Source organism: Oncorhynchus keta, chromosome 7 (genome assembly GCF_023373465.1).
Source record: "Oncorhynchus keta strain PuntledgeMale-10-30-2019 chromosome 7, Oket_V2, whole genome shotgun sequence".
NCBI lineage: Eukaryota > Metazoa > Chordata > Actinopteri > Salmoniformes > Salmonidae > Oncorhynchus > Oncorhynchus keta.
In genome coordinates, this window is record NC_068427.1 from 21,016,644 (window position 1) to 21,033,776 (window position 17,133).

The 17,133-nt window shown below is 43.9% G+C and overlaps 3 protein-coding genes across 11 annotated transcripts in view; 2 read left to right on the forward strand and 1 right to left on the reverse strand.

Annotated features, from left to right (window-relative positions):
• The window catches only part of aff3 (AF4/FMR2 family, member 3), a 36,757-nt gene extending 27,667 nt beyond the window's left edge, over window positions 1-9,090 (reverse strand). For 2 of the 5 annotated variants that reach the window (XM_052522206.1, XM_052522205.1), the window contains exon 1: window positions 8,549-9,088. In XM_052522206.1, the coding sequence (XP_052378166.1) occupies window positions 8,549-8,617 (69 nt within the window). In that variant the 5' untranslated portion in view covers window positions 8,618-9,088. Of the gene's footprint in view, window positions 1-1,048; window positions 1,093-8,548 lie in introns of all 5 variants that reach the window. The other 3 variants (XM_052522207.1, XM_052522210.1, XM_052522211.1) reach the window with 3 other exon arrangements.
• A 1,583-nt stretch (window positions 9,091-10,673) lies between these two features.
• LOC118374330 (uncharacterized) lies at window positions 10,674-13,909 on the forward strand. Its single transcript, XM_035760706.2, has 3 exons — window positions 10,674-10,693; window positions 11,323-12,084; window positions 12,222-13,909. Exons 2-3 carry the CDS (start codon window positions 11,449-11,451, stop codon window positions 12,354-12,356), a joined length of 771 nt encoding a protein of 256 aa, XP_035616599.2. The 5' UTR covers window positions 10,674-10,693; window positions 11,323-11,448; the 3' UTR covers window positions 12,357-13,909.
• Window positions 13,910-15,606: 1,697 nt separating this feature from the next.
• Window positions 15,607-17,133, forward strand: part of arhgef7a (Rho guanine nucleotide exchange factor (GEF) 7a) — a 42,151-nt gene continuing 40,624 nt past the window's right edge. For all 5 annotated transcript variants that reach the window (XR_008139735.1, XR_008139734.1, XM_052522214.1 and 2 more), the window contains exon 1: window positions 15,607-16,090. Coding sequence is in view for 3 of the 5 variants with exons in the window: in XM_052522214.1 (XP_052378174.1) it covers window positions 15,926-16,090 (165 nt within the window). In the remaining 2 variants the exon portion in view is untranslated. The remainder of the gene's footprint in view (window positions 16,091-17,133) is intronic.

Genomic DNA, 17,133 nt, shown 5'->3' on the forward strand with positions numbered 1-17,133 from the left:
TATTATCTATTTCACTTGCTTTGGCAATGTAAACATATGTTTCCCATGCCAATAAAGCCCCTTAAATTGAAATTGAATTGAGAGAGAGTTGAAACCGATGGACATGTGTGATAGAACAGTAGAGTCTGTTAGTGCTCAGTATTGAACAGAGTAAGGAGAGTCTGCTCTGAGAAGCACATCTCCTTTCATTCAATTCAGTCTAACACACACACACACACGCACACACACACACACACACACACACACACACACACACACACACACACACACACACACACACACACACACACACACACACACACACACACACACACACACACACACACACACACACACACACACACACACACACACACACACACACACACGTAATGCAGTAGACACATCTAGTACCTGTTGTCACTTCTCTCACTCTTTTCCTCTCCCCTCTCTTCTTCATAAACACAGCCCTTTCCCCATAACCCCAGAAGGCAAGTATTCCCTCTCTCTACTTCTCCTTTCACTTCATTATCTCTCCTCTCCTCCCTCTCAGTAACCAAGGACACTGATTCATCCCTTACTCCCCTCCTCTCACAACAACAAGCCTTCCCAGGTGAGCAGTGTGCCGCTATCTCTCCACTCCCTCTCCCCCTCTCTCTGCTCCCTCTCCTCCTCCCTCTCTTCCTCCCTCTTCTTCTGCTCTTTCTCCTCTCGCCTTCCTCTCTGTCTGCTCTCCCTCTATTTCTCCCCATCCTTTCTCTTCATTTCTCTCTCCTGTGCTAGTCTTTTGGCTAGGAAAGGTAGACCATGAACAGCACACTGGAACAGTATGTCAGTAGGCAGGATACAGTCAGACATACTCTGTTCAGCTTCAGCTACCAACAGCAACAGAGATTCCCCCAAAGGCCTGTTACTAGTAGCCTCAGGGCAACCACCACTAAGAGGACAGGAGAAAGTGTAACGTGTACCAACACACACATTTGTTCCAGCACTACACACCTGATTTAGCTAGTGCAGAGCAGTGTAGATCAGTGCAGCAGGTGGGAGTATAAAGTCAACCATCTCTTACCCTAGAATATCCTAGACACAGCTGCTACACTCACTTCCTATGACCTGAGTGAGGACAGAAAAACAGTTTGAGAAAAGTCATAGAGACAACATCCACACAGTAAAATAAAACAGGTGTTGAGGAGGTCTATACAGTGGTGGTCTTTCAGTAACCAATGAGAATGCCTTGACAGATATAGGTTGCGAAACCCAACCAGGGCTTGTGAGCCTACATCAAAAGATTCTTCACTGAGACTTGCTTGTTTGTTTGTTGTGTTCGCTAATCTGCTAATCTGCAGTGTTCCATGGTGTGTGTCTGTGGGCATTGAACCATCACTACTGTAGCCTTCTGCTGATCCTCTGTGGGCATTGAACCATCATTACTGTAGCCTTCTGCTGATCCTCTGTGGGCATTGAACCATCATTACTGTAGCCTTCTGCTGATCCTCTGTGGGCATTGAACCATCATTACTGTAGCCTTCTGCTGATCCTCTGTGGGCATTGAACCATCATTACTGTAGCCTTCTGCTGATCCTCTGTGGGCATTGAACCATCATTACTGTAGCCTTCTGCTGATCCTCTGTGGGCATTGAACCATCATTACTGTAGCCTTCTGCTGATCCTCTGTGGGCATTGAACCATCATTACTGTAGCCTTCTGCTGATCCTCTGTGGGCATTGAACCATCATTACTGTAGCCTTCTGCTGATCCTCTGTGGGCATTGAACCATCATTACTGTAGCCTTCTGCTGATCCTCTGTGGGCATTGAACCATCATTACTGTAGCCTTCTGCTGATCCTCTGTGGGCATTGAACTATCATTACTGTAGCCTTCTGCTGATCCTCTGTGGGCATTGAACCATCATTACTGTAGCCTTCTGCTGATCCTCTGTGGGCATTGAACCATCATTACTGTAGCCTTCTGCTGATCCTCTGTGGGCATTGAACCATCATTACTGTAGCCTTCTGCTGATCCTCTGTGGGCATTGAACCATCATTACTGTAGCCTTCTGCTGATCCTCTGTGGGCATTGAACCATCATTACTGTAGCCTTCTGCTGATCCTCTGTGGGCATTGAACCATCATTACTGTAGCCTTCTGCGGATCCTAGTGTGAACCCATTTGTTCCCACATTTCTTTCAGATATGCCCACTATGTACACCTTATACAATTAGTAACCCCTATAAGTCATTTTGCTTTTTGAAAAATAATATTGAAAAGTATGTGAAACGGTATGTTTTATTTTCTGTCACGACCGATGGGAACATACTGTGCTGTGCCTATAATAAAATTAAGAGATACAGTATTTACCACTATTCCCAAGCTCCAATATCTATATACCTTATCTCACTTACCCACACATCTAAACCCAATGACCCACACACCCCAGCCCCAATATCTATATACCTTATCCCACTTACCCACACATCTAAACACAATGACCCCCATGCCCCAGCCCCAATATCTATATGTCTCAGCCCACTTACCCACAAACCTAAACCCAATTACCCCCATGCCCCAGCCCCAATATCTATATGCCTCAGCCCACTTACCCACAAACCTAAACCCAATTACCCCCATGCCCTAACCCTAACCCTAACACCCACATGCCAATATCCTAATATTAATGCAACCAAGTCCTGATACACCCATATCCTACCTAGCCTTATGTATTACCCATTGACTCCAGTTCCTTTACCTAAACACCTCAGCCCTGTTACTTGCCTATCTCAGCCCTGTTAACTTGCCTATCTCAGCCCTGTTACTTGCCTATCTCAGCCCTGTTACTTGCCTATCTCAGCCCTGTTATTTGCCTATCTCAGCCCTGTTACTTGCCTATCTCAGCCCTGTTACTTGCTTATCTCAGCCCTGTTACTTGCCTATCTCAGCCCTGTTACTTGCCTACCTCAGCCCTGTTACTTGCCTATCTCAGCCCTGTTACTTGCCTATCTCAGCCCTGTTACTTGCCTATCTCAGCCCTGTTACTTGCCCATCTCAGCCCTGTTACTTGCCTATCTCAGCCCTGTTACTTGCCTATCTCAGCCATGTTACCCACTTTGCCAAGACCTGTATTCCACCAAGTCATCAACATGTACCTGTATCCAGCTATCCACTGCACGCTCCAACCCTGTTTATTGCATATCTTAGTCCTGTGACCTCTGATACTCTAACCATTTCATACATAAACTCATAGGACAGTGGTATATTACATTTTTCACAGCCTCATTCACTGTTTTTCTACCACAAACGTGTCATCAGAAAGGATTTGAAAGGGCAATAGATGTCTGTTCAAACCCATGACCAATAGGAGCCTGGTACATCTCTACACCCCATTACATTAACCAGGTCGATTCATGGGCATTAAGCTCAAGCCTCAACATTCATATATACTAGGTCTATACATGCACTTCATCTCTAATATACCCATACAAACCAGGTTACCACCAGAGGCTATATTCAGTACTCTGATAAAACAGGTCTACCGTTGTACCTACACTGAACAGAAATATAAACACAACATGTAAAGTCTTTGTCCCATGTTTCATGAGCTGAAATAAAAGATCCCATTCATGTTCCATCCTCACAAAAATATTATTTCTCTCAAATTTTGTGCACAAATGCCAGCCCAGGACTTTCACATCCGGCTTCTTCACTTGCGAGATCGTCTGAGACCAGCCACCCGGACAGCTGATGAAACTGTGGGTTTACACAACCGAAGAATTACTGCTCAAAGTGTCAGAAACCGTCTCAGGGAAGCTTATCGGTGTGCTCGTCATCCTCACCAGGAACTTGAACTGACTGCAATTCGGCGTCGTAACCGACTTCAGTGAGCAAATGCTAATTTTTCGATGGCCTCTGGCAAGCTGGAGAAGTGTGCTCTTCAAGGATGAATTACGGTTTCAACTGTACTGGGCAGATGGCAGACAGATCGTATGGCGTCGTGTGGGCGAGCGATTTGCTGATGTCAACGTTGTGAACAGAGTGCCACATGGTGGCGGTGGGGATATGGTATGGGCAGGTATAAGCTATGGACAACAAACACAATTGCATTTTATCGACTGCAATTTCAATCCACAGAGATACCGTGACCTGAGGCCCATTGTCATGCCATTCATCCGCCGCCATCAACTCACGTTTTAGTATACAACAACGTGTTCCAGTTCCCGCCAATATCCAGCAACTTCGCACAGCTATTGAAGAGGAGTGGGACAACATTCCAAGGCCACAATCAACAGCCTCATCAACTCTATGTGAAGGAGATGCATGAGTCGTTGCATGAGGCAAATGGTGGTCACAGCAGATACTGACTGCTCTTGTCTTTCTTTTATAGGTATCTGTGACAAACAGATGCATATCTGTATTCCCAGTCATGTGAAATCCATAGATAAGGCTTAATTCATGTATTTCAATTGACTAATTTCCTTATATGAACTGTAACTCAGTAAAATGTTTGAAATTGTTGCATCTTGTGTTTATATTTTTGCTCAGTGTATTTAGCAAAACTCACATAAACCAGTTTGACCCTTGTGCAAGAGAAACTGAACAAAACGATTGAAGTGAAATATGTATTATGTATTACCAGTGGCGGTGGGGGGGGTGTTTCAGATGAGGGAGGACAATACATTGTTTTACGAGCATGTTCTTATTTCTATTACAGTATATTGGATGACTGTCATTCATATTCCATTCACTCAGTTAATTGTAACATCCAGTGGTGGATTTAGGCATATGCGACATGAGCAGCCGCCCAGGGCAGCATCTTGCCGGGGGCGGCATGCGGCGCCCGCACAAAAAATAAAAATATATATATTCCGAATGGTGACATTTCGATCGGTTTTCTATCGCTCATTTGCACGTCACGTCAATAATATCATGTCACCGTGTGGGACTGTGGGTCAGTTAACCTTGAAGGAGTGGGCGCCCTGATTCTAGTTTGTGAGCTAGGCAGGCCTGGGAAGGTCTCCCACTCAGAAGAACGAGATGGGAAGGGGGCGGAGGTAGGTTGACCTCAGGTCTCCCCACTGGAAGCCCGAGGTAGGAGGAGCATGGGAATCTATCAAATAGCGCACCTCTAACTTTGTACAGTACTGATGCAATTAGTTGTGCAATTTAGTTTGTGTGTTTCTTGTTTGAAGTGCAGTAGTATAAAAATCAGGTTCTCTTCTTTACAAGTGTGTTATTCTATTTGTGTATTGATTTGTGCAATTTAGATGTATTTGTGTGTTTTTTTTGGTAGCATTAGGGTAATTTAGCAATAGGGTAATTTAGCAATAGGGTAATTTAGCAATAGGGTAATAGTGTAATCATTTGATTCTCTTTTTTATTTGTATTTATATACTACAATTTGTTTCTATTTGTCTTTGTTACTTCTTTTTGATATGTATGAGTCTTATTTTTGTATTATTTTTATATTTATATCGTTTTAAATGCTCTGATTATTTATTTGTGTTGTTCCAAAATTCTGAGTACAAATGACAGTTAGTGCAGAATGGTGCAGCGGGGTTCGCCCAGGGAGCCATACAAAGCTAGAACCGCCACTGGTAACATCGATAGATTTAGGCTACTACATGATACTAAAATGTTCCCTATTCCCATCAGGTTGCTACTGTAACAGTATAACTTTAGACCGTCCCCTCGCCCATACCCGGGAGCGAACCAGGGACCCTCTGCACACATCAATAACAGTCACCCTCGAATCGTTACCCATCTCTCCACAAAAGCCGCGGCCCTTGCGGATGTCATAAGGTGAATGCACCAATTTGTAAGTCGCTCTGGATAAGAGCGTCTGCTAAATGACTTAAATGTAAATGTAAATGTAAGGGGAACTACTACTTCAAGGTCTCAGAGCAAGTGACGTCACCAATTGAAACGCTATTTAGCGCACACCGCTAACTAAGCTAGCCGTTTCACATCCGTTACACTACAACCTAGCCAATGAATCAACGTTCACAACATAGGTGCACACAGGTCAAGTGAAATTTGAGTAATCAAGGTGACAGACTTGACACGTTCAATACCGCCTTGCACACTCTTGCCTGCATCTAGATAGCTGATCTACGGTGTAATCATTAGTCCAACAGTTGCAAACAAGAGTTTATATTGGTCAAATACAGATATGTTCAAAAAATATTTTTTCAACGGAATGAATTACATCCCTGATCACACGGAAACACAGTTCACTTTCATAGCAGCCACATACATACAGCATGATTCCTTTAATCGTTGTAGAATTCCTACGCGCTCTCCTCCTCTCACCTTTTCCCTTTGCTTCTGGACTTCAGTGCACAACACATCAGCTGTTTGTGACCAGGCGGAAAAAAACACTACAACCCGCTACAACAGTGTACAGCAAGCAGTTTAGTAGTTACAACGGTGGGCCCCGGTGGCAATACATTTGTAAAACCAAAAGCTTACCTTGACTTGGAAGTGTCCCCATGTTGGATAGCAATATCCAGCTAGCTAACATAGCATCCCTCTCTGTTTAAGCTGAGTGTTTGAGTAGGCTAGACTAGCTAGCTGCATTCACTAGCAAAGTAAGTGAAAGTGAAACATGAAAAAAAATACGAAATATAGCTAGCTCTCTCTCTAGCTATATTTCGTATTTTTTTCATGTTTCACTTTCACTTACTTAGCTTGCTTCTCCATAATTTGTTATAAACTGTTCAACTATTGTCTTTCTCTCTCTTTGAGTGTAATACTCATCACATGTTATGCACTGCAGTGCTAGCTAGTTGTAGCTGATGCTTTCAGTACTAGATCCATTCTCTGATCGTTTGATTGGGTGGCCAACATGTCAGTTCATGCTACAAGAGCTCTGATAGGTTGGAGGACGTCTTCCTAAAGTGGTCATAATTACTGTGTAAGTCTATGGAAGGGGGTGAGAACCATGAGCCTCCTAGGTTTTGTATTGAAGTAAATGTAGCCAGAGGGCCTACGCATCGCAAATTCCCTGTGAAATAACTAAATTAAACTTCCAACCGGATGGATCAGATTTATACATTTGATTAAACATCTGGCTCCTTTTTCTATCTGTGCTTATAATATGGCTACACTTTCAGCATTGTGTTCAATGACAGGTTGCACGTCCACACACACACACACACGCACACACCTGTGAGCTCTCAAAGAGAAAGTGAGAGAGAGAAAAAGAGTAAACAAGAGAGAGAGATAGTGAGAGTGAGAGAGAGAGAGAGAGAGAGAGAGAGAGAGAGAGAGAGAGAGAGAGAGAGAGAGAGAGAGAGAGAGAGAGAGATGATTCAGTGGATCTAAAACACTAGTCAGGAGTGCACGTATGAAATGGACACACACACAGTTGAGGGGAGGTTGATGTTGGTTGGTGAATCATATCTAAACAATCACAGCTGTTGATGGGAGGGATGCTCATATTCTCCCCTTTCTCTCTCTCCCCCATCCTACCTTCCTCTGTCCTTCTCTCTATCTCTAGTCCCCATTTTACTGTCCCTCTTTCCACTCATTATCTTTCTTGCTGAAATACTGGTGGTTGTTGTTACTGCATATCCTTGGATATCCTGCAATAATTGGCTGTTGAGACTGTTCTTATTTTCTCTGCTCTGTGTGTGTGTGTGTGTGTGTGTGTGTGTGAGTCACTCCACTGTCTGACTGCGTGATCAAGCACTGGCATGGAGAGGTGTGTGTGTGTGTGTGTGTGTGTGTGTGTGTGTGTGTGTGTGTGTGTGTGTGTGTGTGTGTGTGTGTGTGTGTGTGTGTGTGTGTGTGTGTGTGTGTGTGTGTGTGTGTGTGTGTGTGTGTGTGTGAGAGAGAGAGAGAGAGGTGCACCTCTGTCATTGAACACTGTGTTGAAAGTGTGGCTGTAGAATGTGTGCATTATATGCATAATGCATTTCACACATCTCTTAAAACATCAGCAGGGTACAGTAATGGTGACGCAATCCCCCAGACACACACCACGGTCTCCTGCGGCCCAAACCAACCTCAACCCATCATAACACCTTCAAACAAACAGCATACAGACCAACTATTCTACAACCATCTGTTGCCTATTCAGCGCGCATAGACCGATATGATCGGTCTATGTAGTACAGTTGTATTTAAATGTCTTCATAGTTCTCTTACCGTTTCTATATTTAGAACTTCAATCTAAAGTGAAAACGAAAGGTTGTGGGTTGGCCTGTCAAACGACGGAAATGGGTTTAACTGTCTCTGACCTCAAGACTTCTCAACTTATTTTACATCTCATCGTGACTATTCAAACCATAGACTGTACAAATCAATATAACATTTCAAACCATGTGAATTGTTGTTTTGTATTTGAAATACATCTTTAACTAGCTTTGTTGCATTATTCTATATAATTAATTTTGGTTTCACTTTACAGTAAATTGAAATGAGAACGGAAATACAATAGCCTACAAAAAAATGTTATTACAAAAGAGTATTCTACATTTCAAGTAGAACACAGAAAGCAAAAAAACTATAAGAAATTGTATTTCTTGACTATCACATGATCTTGACTGAATAGATAGCTATGTATCTCTTCTCACCTGGAAAGCACATCGAAGCAACAAAGAGACGTTGGAAAGTTTGCCCTTGTCGCGGAGGACTGTAGGCATGTTTGGTCACTGGTCCTCTCCTCGGTCCATCTCACAGAAGACGCACCGTGCGAGCACAAATCGGTACAAATGCCAAACATCCTGTTCTACCGCCAGAGAGCGAGCAGCGTCACCAGCTCAAATGGAGAGTCGCGGAGTCGGTGTCGTCTTGGGAGCGAGCGTGCGCTGTGCGTTGGCGTACGGGAGGATTCGCATGACAGAGCCGACGTGACGCATCCGTTATAGGTTCAGGCACGAAGTTCAAACATCCTAGACACTGCACACACTCACATCAATGACCCACACGCACATACGGAAACAATGTGGCACATACTCCTCCCAGCGCGTATCTGAATGGAAGCACAGTGCAGCGCACAATCTCACCATGCACCCAGTGTACAATCTCTGAAAAGTGAAGGGGGTCACTTGCTGTTCAATTATTATTGTTTCACCCTCTCCGTATCCTGCCAGTGAATGCCTGTGCGATCTATCATTACCGCTAATGCACTCTGCTGGGGTCTGGACTGGGACGCAGCGGGTCTGTGTTGTATAGAGTTGATGTTGTTCTAATGAAATATGACTCATGTTCCTGCCCCAGATGCCGCGGGCGAGAGAGAGAGAGAGAGAGAGAGAGAGAGAGAGAGAGAGAGAGAGAGAGAGAGAGAGAGAGAGAGAGAGAGAGAGAGAGAGAGAGAGAGAGAGAGAGAGAGAGAGAGAGAGAGGAGGTGCGGGTTTAAATGGAAATGGATTAACAACCCTTCTAAAAAAGATACTTTAATTGCACATGTGTTTCACATGTGAGAGTTAGATTTGAAAGTACAAATTCGATTTTCACATGCGAAAATGTCATTTCGCTTGTGATAGTTACGTTTTAAAATGTGAAGGAAAGGGGGGGGAGAGAGATGAGACTGAGAAAGGAGAGAGAAAAATAGTTTTTATCTCCCAGGAGAAGTGGAGGGCATAGACCAGTCAACATCTGGCAGATCAAGCGATTGAGTATCTCAGCAGCTTTACTAACTTTTAAAAGGTGAAATACAGTAGTTAGTCTACGTGTGCTATGTTTTTGTAATTGAGCCCAACCGTCTAGTGCGAGAGCAGACCCTGGAGGAAAACGCACGGATCTGTAATTGCGTGGTTTCAGCCAACAGTTGAGCACCTCGTTGTTTTATTTGGGTGTTTCTATCACGACTCAGGCGAGACCCAGATGCAGACACAGTTGGCAGATGGTTGGAGTCTTACAATATTTATTAATCCAATAGGGGGAAGGCAAGAGAATGGTCGTGGACAGGCAAAAGGGTCAAACCCAGTTCAGAGTTCAAAAGGTACCGAAGGACAGGCAGAATCAAGGTCAGGCCAGGCAGGATGATCAGGCAGGATGATCAGGCAGGCGGGAAAAGAAGTCCAGAGTCATGCAGGGGGTCAGAATCAGGAAGACTATCAAAAAGAGAATAGCAAAAGGAGTATGGGGAAAAACACGCTGGTTGACTTGACTAACATACAAGACACAGAGAGACAGGAAACACAGCGATAAATACACTGGGGAAAACAAACCACACCTGGAGGAGGTGGAGACAATAACGAGGACAGGAGAAACTGATCAGGTTGTGACAGCTTCTGATGTTGGTACCATCATATAAATATAAATGCCATTCTAGTTTTGTGCATGGTACCACCAGTGCCATGTATTTAGACCTAACTATATATGGCTCTGTGTACCGATATATAGGGTACAATATTAGAGATTCGAATTCTGGCACCATGCATTATCATGGACATAAGCTGGGTGAATCAATGCTGTTTCCATTCTGTATTGGATTTTCACACACACAAGAAAATGACATTTAATTTACGGTAGTTGACAACTTATCATACATCAATCGAACTGATACCCAGTGATGACACACATTGCATACGCTCCAAAGCCATTATTGCGCAGTCAGAGCGCACTGCCTGGCCTGCGAACGCCCAGGACAAAAACAAACAGTAGGGTAGCGTAACGCACCACCTATCAAACTTTTTCAGCATAGCCATATTGAAAACAATATTTTGATTTGTTTTTCAGCCATGCAGCGAAAATCTCGGGGGAAGAAAGAACAGGTAAGCTAGCCTAAACAATGCTGTAAGGCGCCAGGCTATAATATAGGCCAATAAGATCATCAGATGATACAACTGGACACTCATTTCCTGCTAGGTTAAAATTACTTTTAGAAATATGATTGGAATTTGTAAAATACAGTATATTATGGGCAAATCTATGCCATGACTATATACATTAGTGAGAGGGATTCCTGTAATATAGCCTACACCTATGGTATTTGCAGGGCAAAGTGATGGACACTAAACAGCCACCCGTAAGTCTGAACAAGTTTAAGTATGACTCATTACATTCAAAGTAAAAGTAATAACTACTACAGCATGCATTGTAGAATAGTTTGTTGGTAGACTATATTGATAAACACCAGGACAGTGTAGGCCTACTAAAATGTCATTTGATTGTCACTTCAATGAGAGAATGGCGAATAAGTGCAATTACATATAGCTCAACTAAGTATTTGATCTTTGGACTATGCCACCATGTTGGGAGGATAGACAGAACAGTGTCTGAACTTGCCATCTATTATTTTCCCAGAGAGCAGCACAGTGCACAGTCAGGCTGAGCAAAACATGTTGTATCTGCAACCAAGGACAGAAAGCTATTAACTACTGAACCGTGTCTGTCTCGACAGGTCTCTAACGTTGTGTGGGATAAATACGCCCCCCTGGCCAAGGCAGAGGTGAGGACAGAGCAGGCTGTTTCTGATGCTACTCCAACGGCTGAAAAAAAGTCAAGGTTTGAGCGTCTGAAGGAAAGGATGGAAGAAGAGAGGAGAGTTGAGCATGAGCACTTGATAAAAAACATTCAGGAGTTGGAGATGAGCGTAGAGTGGGAGCAGAATAAATATACAGTCCAAGAGAAAGCTCTAAAGGAGATGGCCAGAGGGAATGAGAGGGCAGAGGCAGAAAAAACTGCCCTCCAGGAGATCATTCAAAGACTGGTGAAGAAACAGGTGAGGACAGAGGAAGCCTGGGGAAAAGAGCAGGAAGACTGGAACAAGGCCAAAGCCATGTTTTCAGACCAGTGGTCAAAACTGGAGAAGCTTTGGAAGAGGGAGAAATCTGCTCTAATAGATGAAGCAGAGAGCTTTCAAAAGATAATCAAGGATCTCCAGTGTGCCTCGAAAACAACAGAGGCAGAGATCAAGATGGCAGAGACAGAGAAAACTGCACTCCAGGAGACCATTCAGAGACTGGCAGTGAAAATTGTCCAGACTGAGAAAGCCCGGGGAAATGAGCAGAGCGACTGGGCCAAGGACAAGGCCAGGTTATCAGACCAGATGCAGGCGATGGAGATTGTTTGGAGCTTAAGAGAAGATGGATGGGCCAAACAGATGCGACACATGGAAGCGGAGATAGCCCAGAAGAAGATTCTGAAGGAAAAAGAGGCACAGGTAGGTCAGGCTGTGCATATTTTTTACATTTTAATAATTCAATTGATAATGCAGAATCGTTGGTTTGGTAAAGAATACCCTAAGCCAAATCATGAATGTAGAGGTTGAAGAGTTATAACACTCTATCCCTTTTCCAGGTGCACAGCAACAGTGCATGCCACATTGGAATAAGAGGCTACTTGAAGAATATAACCAAAAAGTGGAGAGAGAAAAAGGAGAGGGCGAAGGAAGACAAATATGGCCTCCCTGCCCTGATAAGACCAAATGTCTAAATAAGAAAGGAGTCAGGAGGGATTATACAGTTTCTATTCAATTTAATTTAACGAACAACATTAATAAGGCAATTTGTGTTATTGGTGGTTCATTATTCCTTGAGTTGTTTTCCTTCTACAGTATAAGTGTTGCTTTTGATGGCAAACTGTCCTGCTCAACCATTGAGACAGACAGACAGGTGTCACTGATCACATCTATAAACTAATAACAACTAACCTATGTCAGAAACACAGATACTGTATTTGCTTATTCGGCTCTCATTCATTTGAGTATTTTCACTCAGATGTTCACTCCGAGAGAATCACAGGAGGTGGGTGAAACCTTAATTGGGGAGGACGGGCTCATGGTAGTGGATGGAGTGGAATAGGTGGAATGGAATCAAATAACTCAAATAGATGGTTTCCATGTGTTTGACACCATTCCATTTGCTCCATTCCAGACATTATTATGAGCCGTCCTCCCCTCACCAGCCTCCACTGGATTACAAAGGGTGTCACGAACTGCAGTTGCAAAGGGATTCAACATTGTTGGGGAAATTATGACACTAGGAAAAAGACAGAATTGAACTGAACAGTCTGGTAAAAAACGTCAAACATTGACAGAAATAATACATGTGTGTTTATATGTGTACGAAACATACATATGTGTATAATATAGTATATGTGCATATAATTTGTGTTTCTAGTAAAGTATAGTCGTATAGTAATACATTATAGTAGTACAGTACAGTGTAGTATAATAGTATAGTAGTATAATGGTATAGTAGTATAGTAGTATAACATAGTATAGAAATACATATACCATTTGCTTATAACCAGTGGTTAAAGGGAAACTCCTGCTCTACAATGAGGAGGAAGCCACTAGCTTCACCAGGATGTGTCTCGCCTCTCCTGGTTCAAAGTGGTTGAGTTTTGGTTGAACCCCTCAGAGACTGCACTGCTAATATACCCATGGTGACCTGTTTACGTTTATCAGACCATGGGCAGGCCCTGGTGTTTGTGTGTGTGTGGTGTGGTATGTGTGTGTGTCTGTGTGTGCATGCGTATGTCTGATTGTGGTCCAGATGTGGCTTCTCTGTTCCCTGTGGACATGGAGGATGACAGAGAGGTCAAGTAGACCCTTTCACTGGGTGAGATATAGCACTATGGGAAAGAGGAGAAGGTGGCAGTGTGTGTGTGCGTGTATGCACATGTGTGTGTGTTATTATGTGTGTATATCAGAGGCTCGTACTGTAAGTTATTAAGTTAGTATCTCTCCAACACAATAGCAATGAAGCACAGGCAACTGTCTGCATTATGTTAAATCATGTGGAAGTTGGTTATAAAATAGTAAAAGTAATCAATAAAGAGCTGTTTACATATTCTTCTTCTTCCAGAGAGGTGAGATAAAGGGAGGGGGAGATAAAGAGAGGGGAGATAAAGAGAGGGCGAGATAAAGAGAGGGCGAGATAAAGAGAGGGCGAGATAAAGAGAGGGGGAGATAAAGAGAGGGGGAGATAAAGAGAGGGCGAGATAAAGAGAGGGGGAGATAAAGAGAGGGGGAGATAAAGAACACACACTATTATTGCTCTCTCTCTCTCTCATTTACTCTCTCACACACACACACACACACACACACACACACACACACACACACACACACACACACACACACACACACACACACATACTTGAGCCGTGACAGGATCATTAGTAACAGGCCGTATGGTGTTTCAGTGTGTGACATGTTAGTAGCTCATATTTATGTTGCTGAGTGTCTGTTCTTTCCTCCTGGTCTGCCCACAGCAGGTGTTCCAGATGTTACTGAAGCTCTTCTCTCAGCTCTCATTTCGTCTCTCTCTCTCTCTCTCTCTCTCTCTGTTCTCTTCTGTTTCCCCTAGTACTAATGAGACCTCCCCTGATGTGAATTCTGCTGGTCCTTTATGAACTGGCCATGAACTGGCCATGAACACTCTTATTACTCTCTCTCTCTCTCTCTCTCTCTCTCTCTCTCTCTCTCTCTCTCTCTCTCTCTCACACACACACACACACACACGCACACGCACACGCACACACACACACACACACACACACTGTCATGAGACCTGACTGTTTCCCTTCCCTCCCGTCCACATACAGGAGCTTTAATAACATGTTATACCACTGGAATACTTACAATGTTCAAATTCAACAAAAAAATGTTGTAAATAAAGTCAATAAAATATTATAAAACGATTTTTTAGAGAGAGCTCATGGAAAAACAGTGTGGAAAATGTAATAGGCAAAGAGGAAATGACAGAAGTAAAGGATAGGGAGTGAGAAGACATGGAGGGAAAGAAAGAGAGGATGTTAGAGAGATGTCAATAGAGAGAGAGAGACCTGGGGCAGTCTCCACAGTAACAGGCTGGTGGTGACATGACCTTAGAGACTCTGGTGTGTCCCTCAACAATGCCTGTTTAGACACCATGATAAACACCTGGGCCTCAGGAGTCCAACCTTCTAACCACACACAGTGCTCCAGAGAGATCGACAGACTAGGACAGCTTCCAGCGGTATCCATGGAGACCCTCAGGGATTCCAGATTCCTCCAGGTAGGTGATCGGTCATGAGCGTTAGAGAGAGATAGACAGAGAGAGAAAGAGGGACAGACAGTTAAATAAAGGTTAAATAAAAAATAAATTTACAAAATTGCGCAGAGAGGCTAAGGAACACCACCGTGTGGACAATATGTGAACTGAAGGAGAGTCCAACCACTGCTCTCCAACTAGGCTAGTGGGATAGGAGATTCTGACAATGGTTTTAGCTTAGTAGACAGGTACAATGGGAAATTCAGAATACATTTATCCATTCTTAATTCACCGATATTAATAGTCTTCATGGGGAATTATTTTGTAAATAGTCAAAATGGTCCAGTGTACAGGGTCACAACTTTGATACTGCTGGTTAGTTCCATTGGGATATGAATCCAGCCTAACTAGTCCTCCTACATCAGACACCGACGATAAGACCCGTCTAAACCGCATCAGTCAAGTAGCAGGCGACATACATTGTACGCCATCGACTTTGCTTTCTCCTTCCCTCTCCAAAACACACATACAGTGTGATAAAGGGATAATGCTGCTGCTATGCAAAGCCATGCCGAGCTATTCAGACAAAAATGTCCCCGCCAACAACTGGTTGGACTAGCTTCTGTCCTTGTTGCTGTGATCTCATCTGCTGTCGGATGAGTGGCTGGGCTGGCGGCAGCGATGCGCATATGCAGTCTGCTGCTCGAGCGCATCACAGTGAACTGCATCTGACAGCTTGCCAGGTTGGAGCAGGAGAAAAAACACCACACACAAGAGAGTAAACGACCGGTGGAACAGACCCGCTGTAATTTTCACAAACCGAGCATCATCCAAATCTACCCGGTAGAGACAATAAAGAAAAGAAAGGAGGGATCTTTCGCGGTTACAGTCCTCCCACAAAGCTCGCATGTATGGAAGGATAATGTTTTTGTTTTAACGCCCCAGATGATTGCGTACCAGGGGTAGCTATTGAAATACGCAAAAACCTGCCGCTTCGTTGGATTTTCCTCCGAGACTGAGGCCATGAATTCCGCGGAGCAGACGGTCACTTGGCTGATCACACTCGGGGTGCTGGAGTCTCCGAAAAAGACTATATCGGATCCAGAGGCATTTTTACAGACCTCCCTCAAAGATGGGGTGGTCTTGTGCAGACTGCTGGAGCGGCTGAGCCCGGGCTCCATGGACAAAGTAAGGACAGAACTGCCGCTTGTCTTCCCCTCTTGCCGCCAGCTTCATCGGCCCGTCTATGCGGCAAGAACCGTGACAGAACGCGGTTTATCTCGCTTCTCGTGGCCCGCTGGCCCATTAAGATTCATTTGTAGGTCACGAGAGCGTAGGTTATTGTTCCTAAAAACAGCTACAAAAGATTGCACATATGTCAGTAGGCCTACACTCAAGCGTGTGATAGGTTTAAACAGACAGACAGACCAGACCGTTCGCTGTGGCAGATGCGAGTCACGACGATCTATTCTGTGCGCAATTATTAGCAGCCTTTGTATATTCTTAAACCAAGACAAACGACGAGACGCATTTTGTGTTGTTGTCAAACAAACTCTTAAATGTATGAGCTCTATGGTTTGGGAATTGTGTAGCCTATGGATTTTCGTTTTTCCTGGAGACAGGCAACAGAAAAGGCCACATATAGCAGATGCAGATGCGTTGTGAGATTGGAATCCAAAGCGCATTACGCGGTAGTACGTGAATGCACATGATCTATAGGCCTATAGCCTATGGTTTATATGTAGGCAATGTTTGACACATAATCCGGATCACCAGCTAGTGGGGATGTATGAGGGTACACCACAAGAATGGGCCGCCATTGACCGCAAAAGCTCACAGAAAAGAGAGAGAGACCCTCTCCACATTTAAAGCAACAGTGCGGTATTTGTCATGTATGTCTGTCAACACCAAAACCCCCAGTGACTTTAGCCTTGTTATATATTGTGTACCCCAAATCCTGTGTGGTTTCAGACAGCTTGGGCGTTCCCTGGCGTTCTTCATCTTAAATGCCTCTCTGACAACAAACTAGCCTAGTGCTGGAAGAGAGATACACTTCCATCACCTTACAGGAGAACATCACCTATAGCCTAATCTAACCAGGGTTCTGACCAACCGTTGATTCTGTTCTTATGGTCTGATAGAGTAGGCTATTGAAATCTGCCCATGGTGACCACCTGATGATGAGCTACTGGCCACAAGTAGAAAGGAGGAGGAAGCGTGATATCTCAGTG

Coding starts and splice junctions, on each gene's coding strand:
- LOC118374330 (XM_035760706.2), top strand. CDS start 11,449: ATGGAAGAAGAGAGGAGAGTTGAGCATGAGCACTTGATAAAAAACATT. Junction 12,085..12,221: donor TGAAGGAAAAAGAGGCACAG/GTAGGTCAGGCT, acceptor TCCCTTTTCCAG/GTGCACAGCAACAGTGCATG.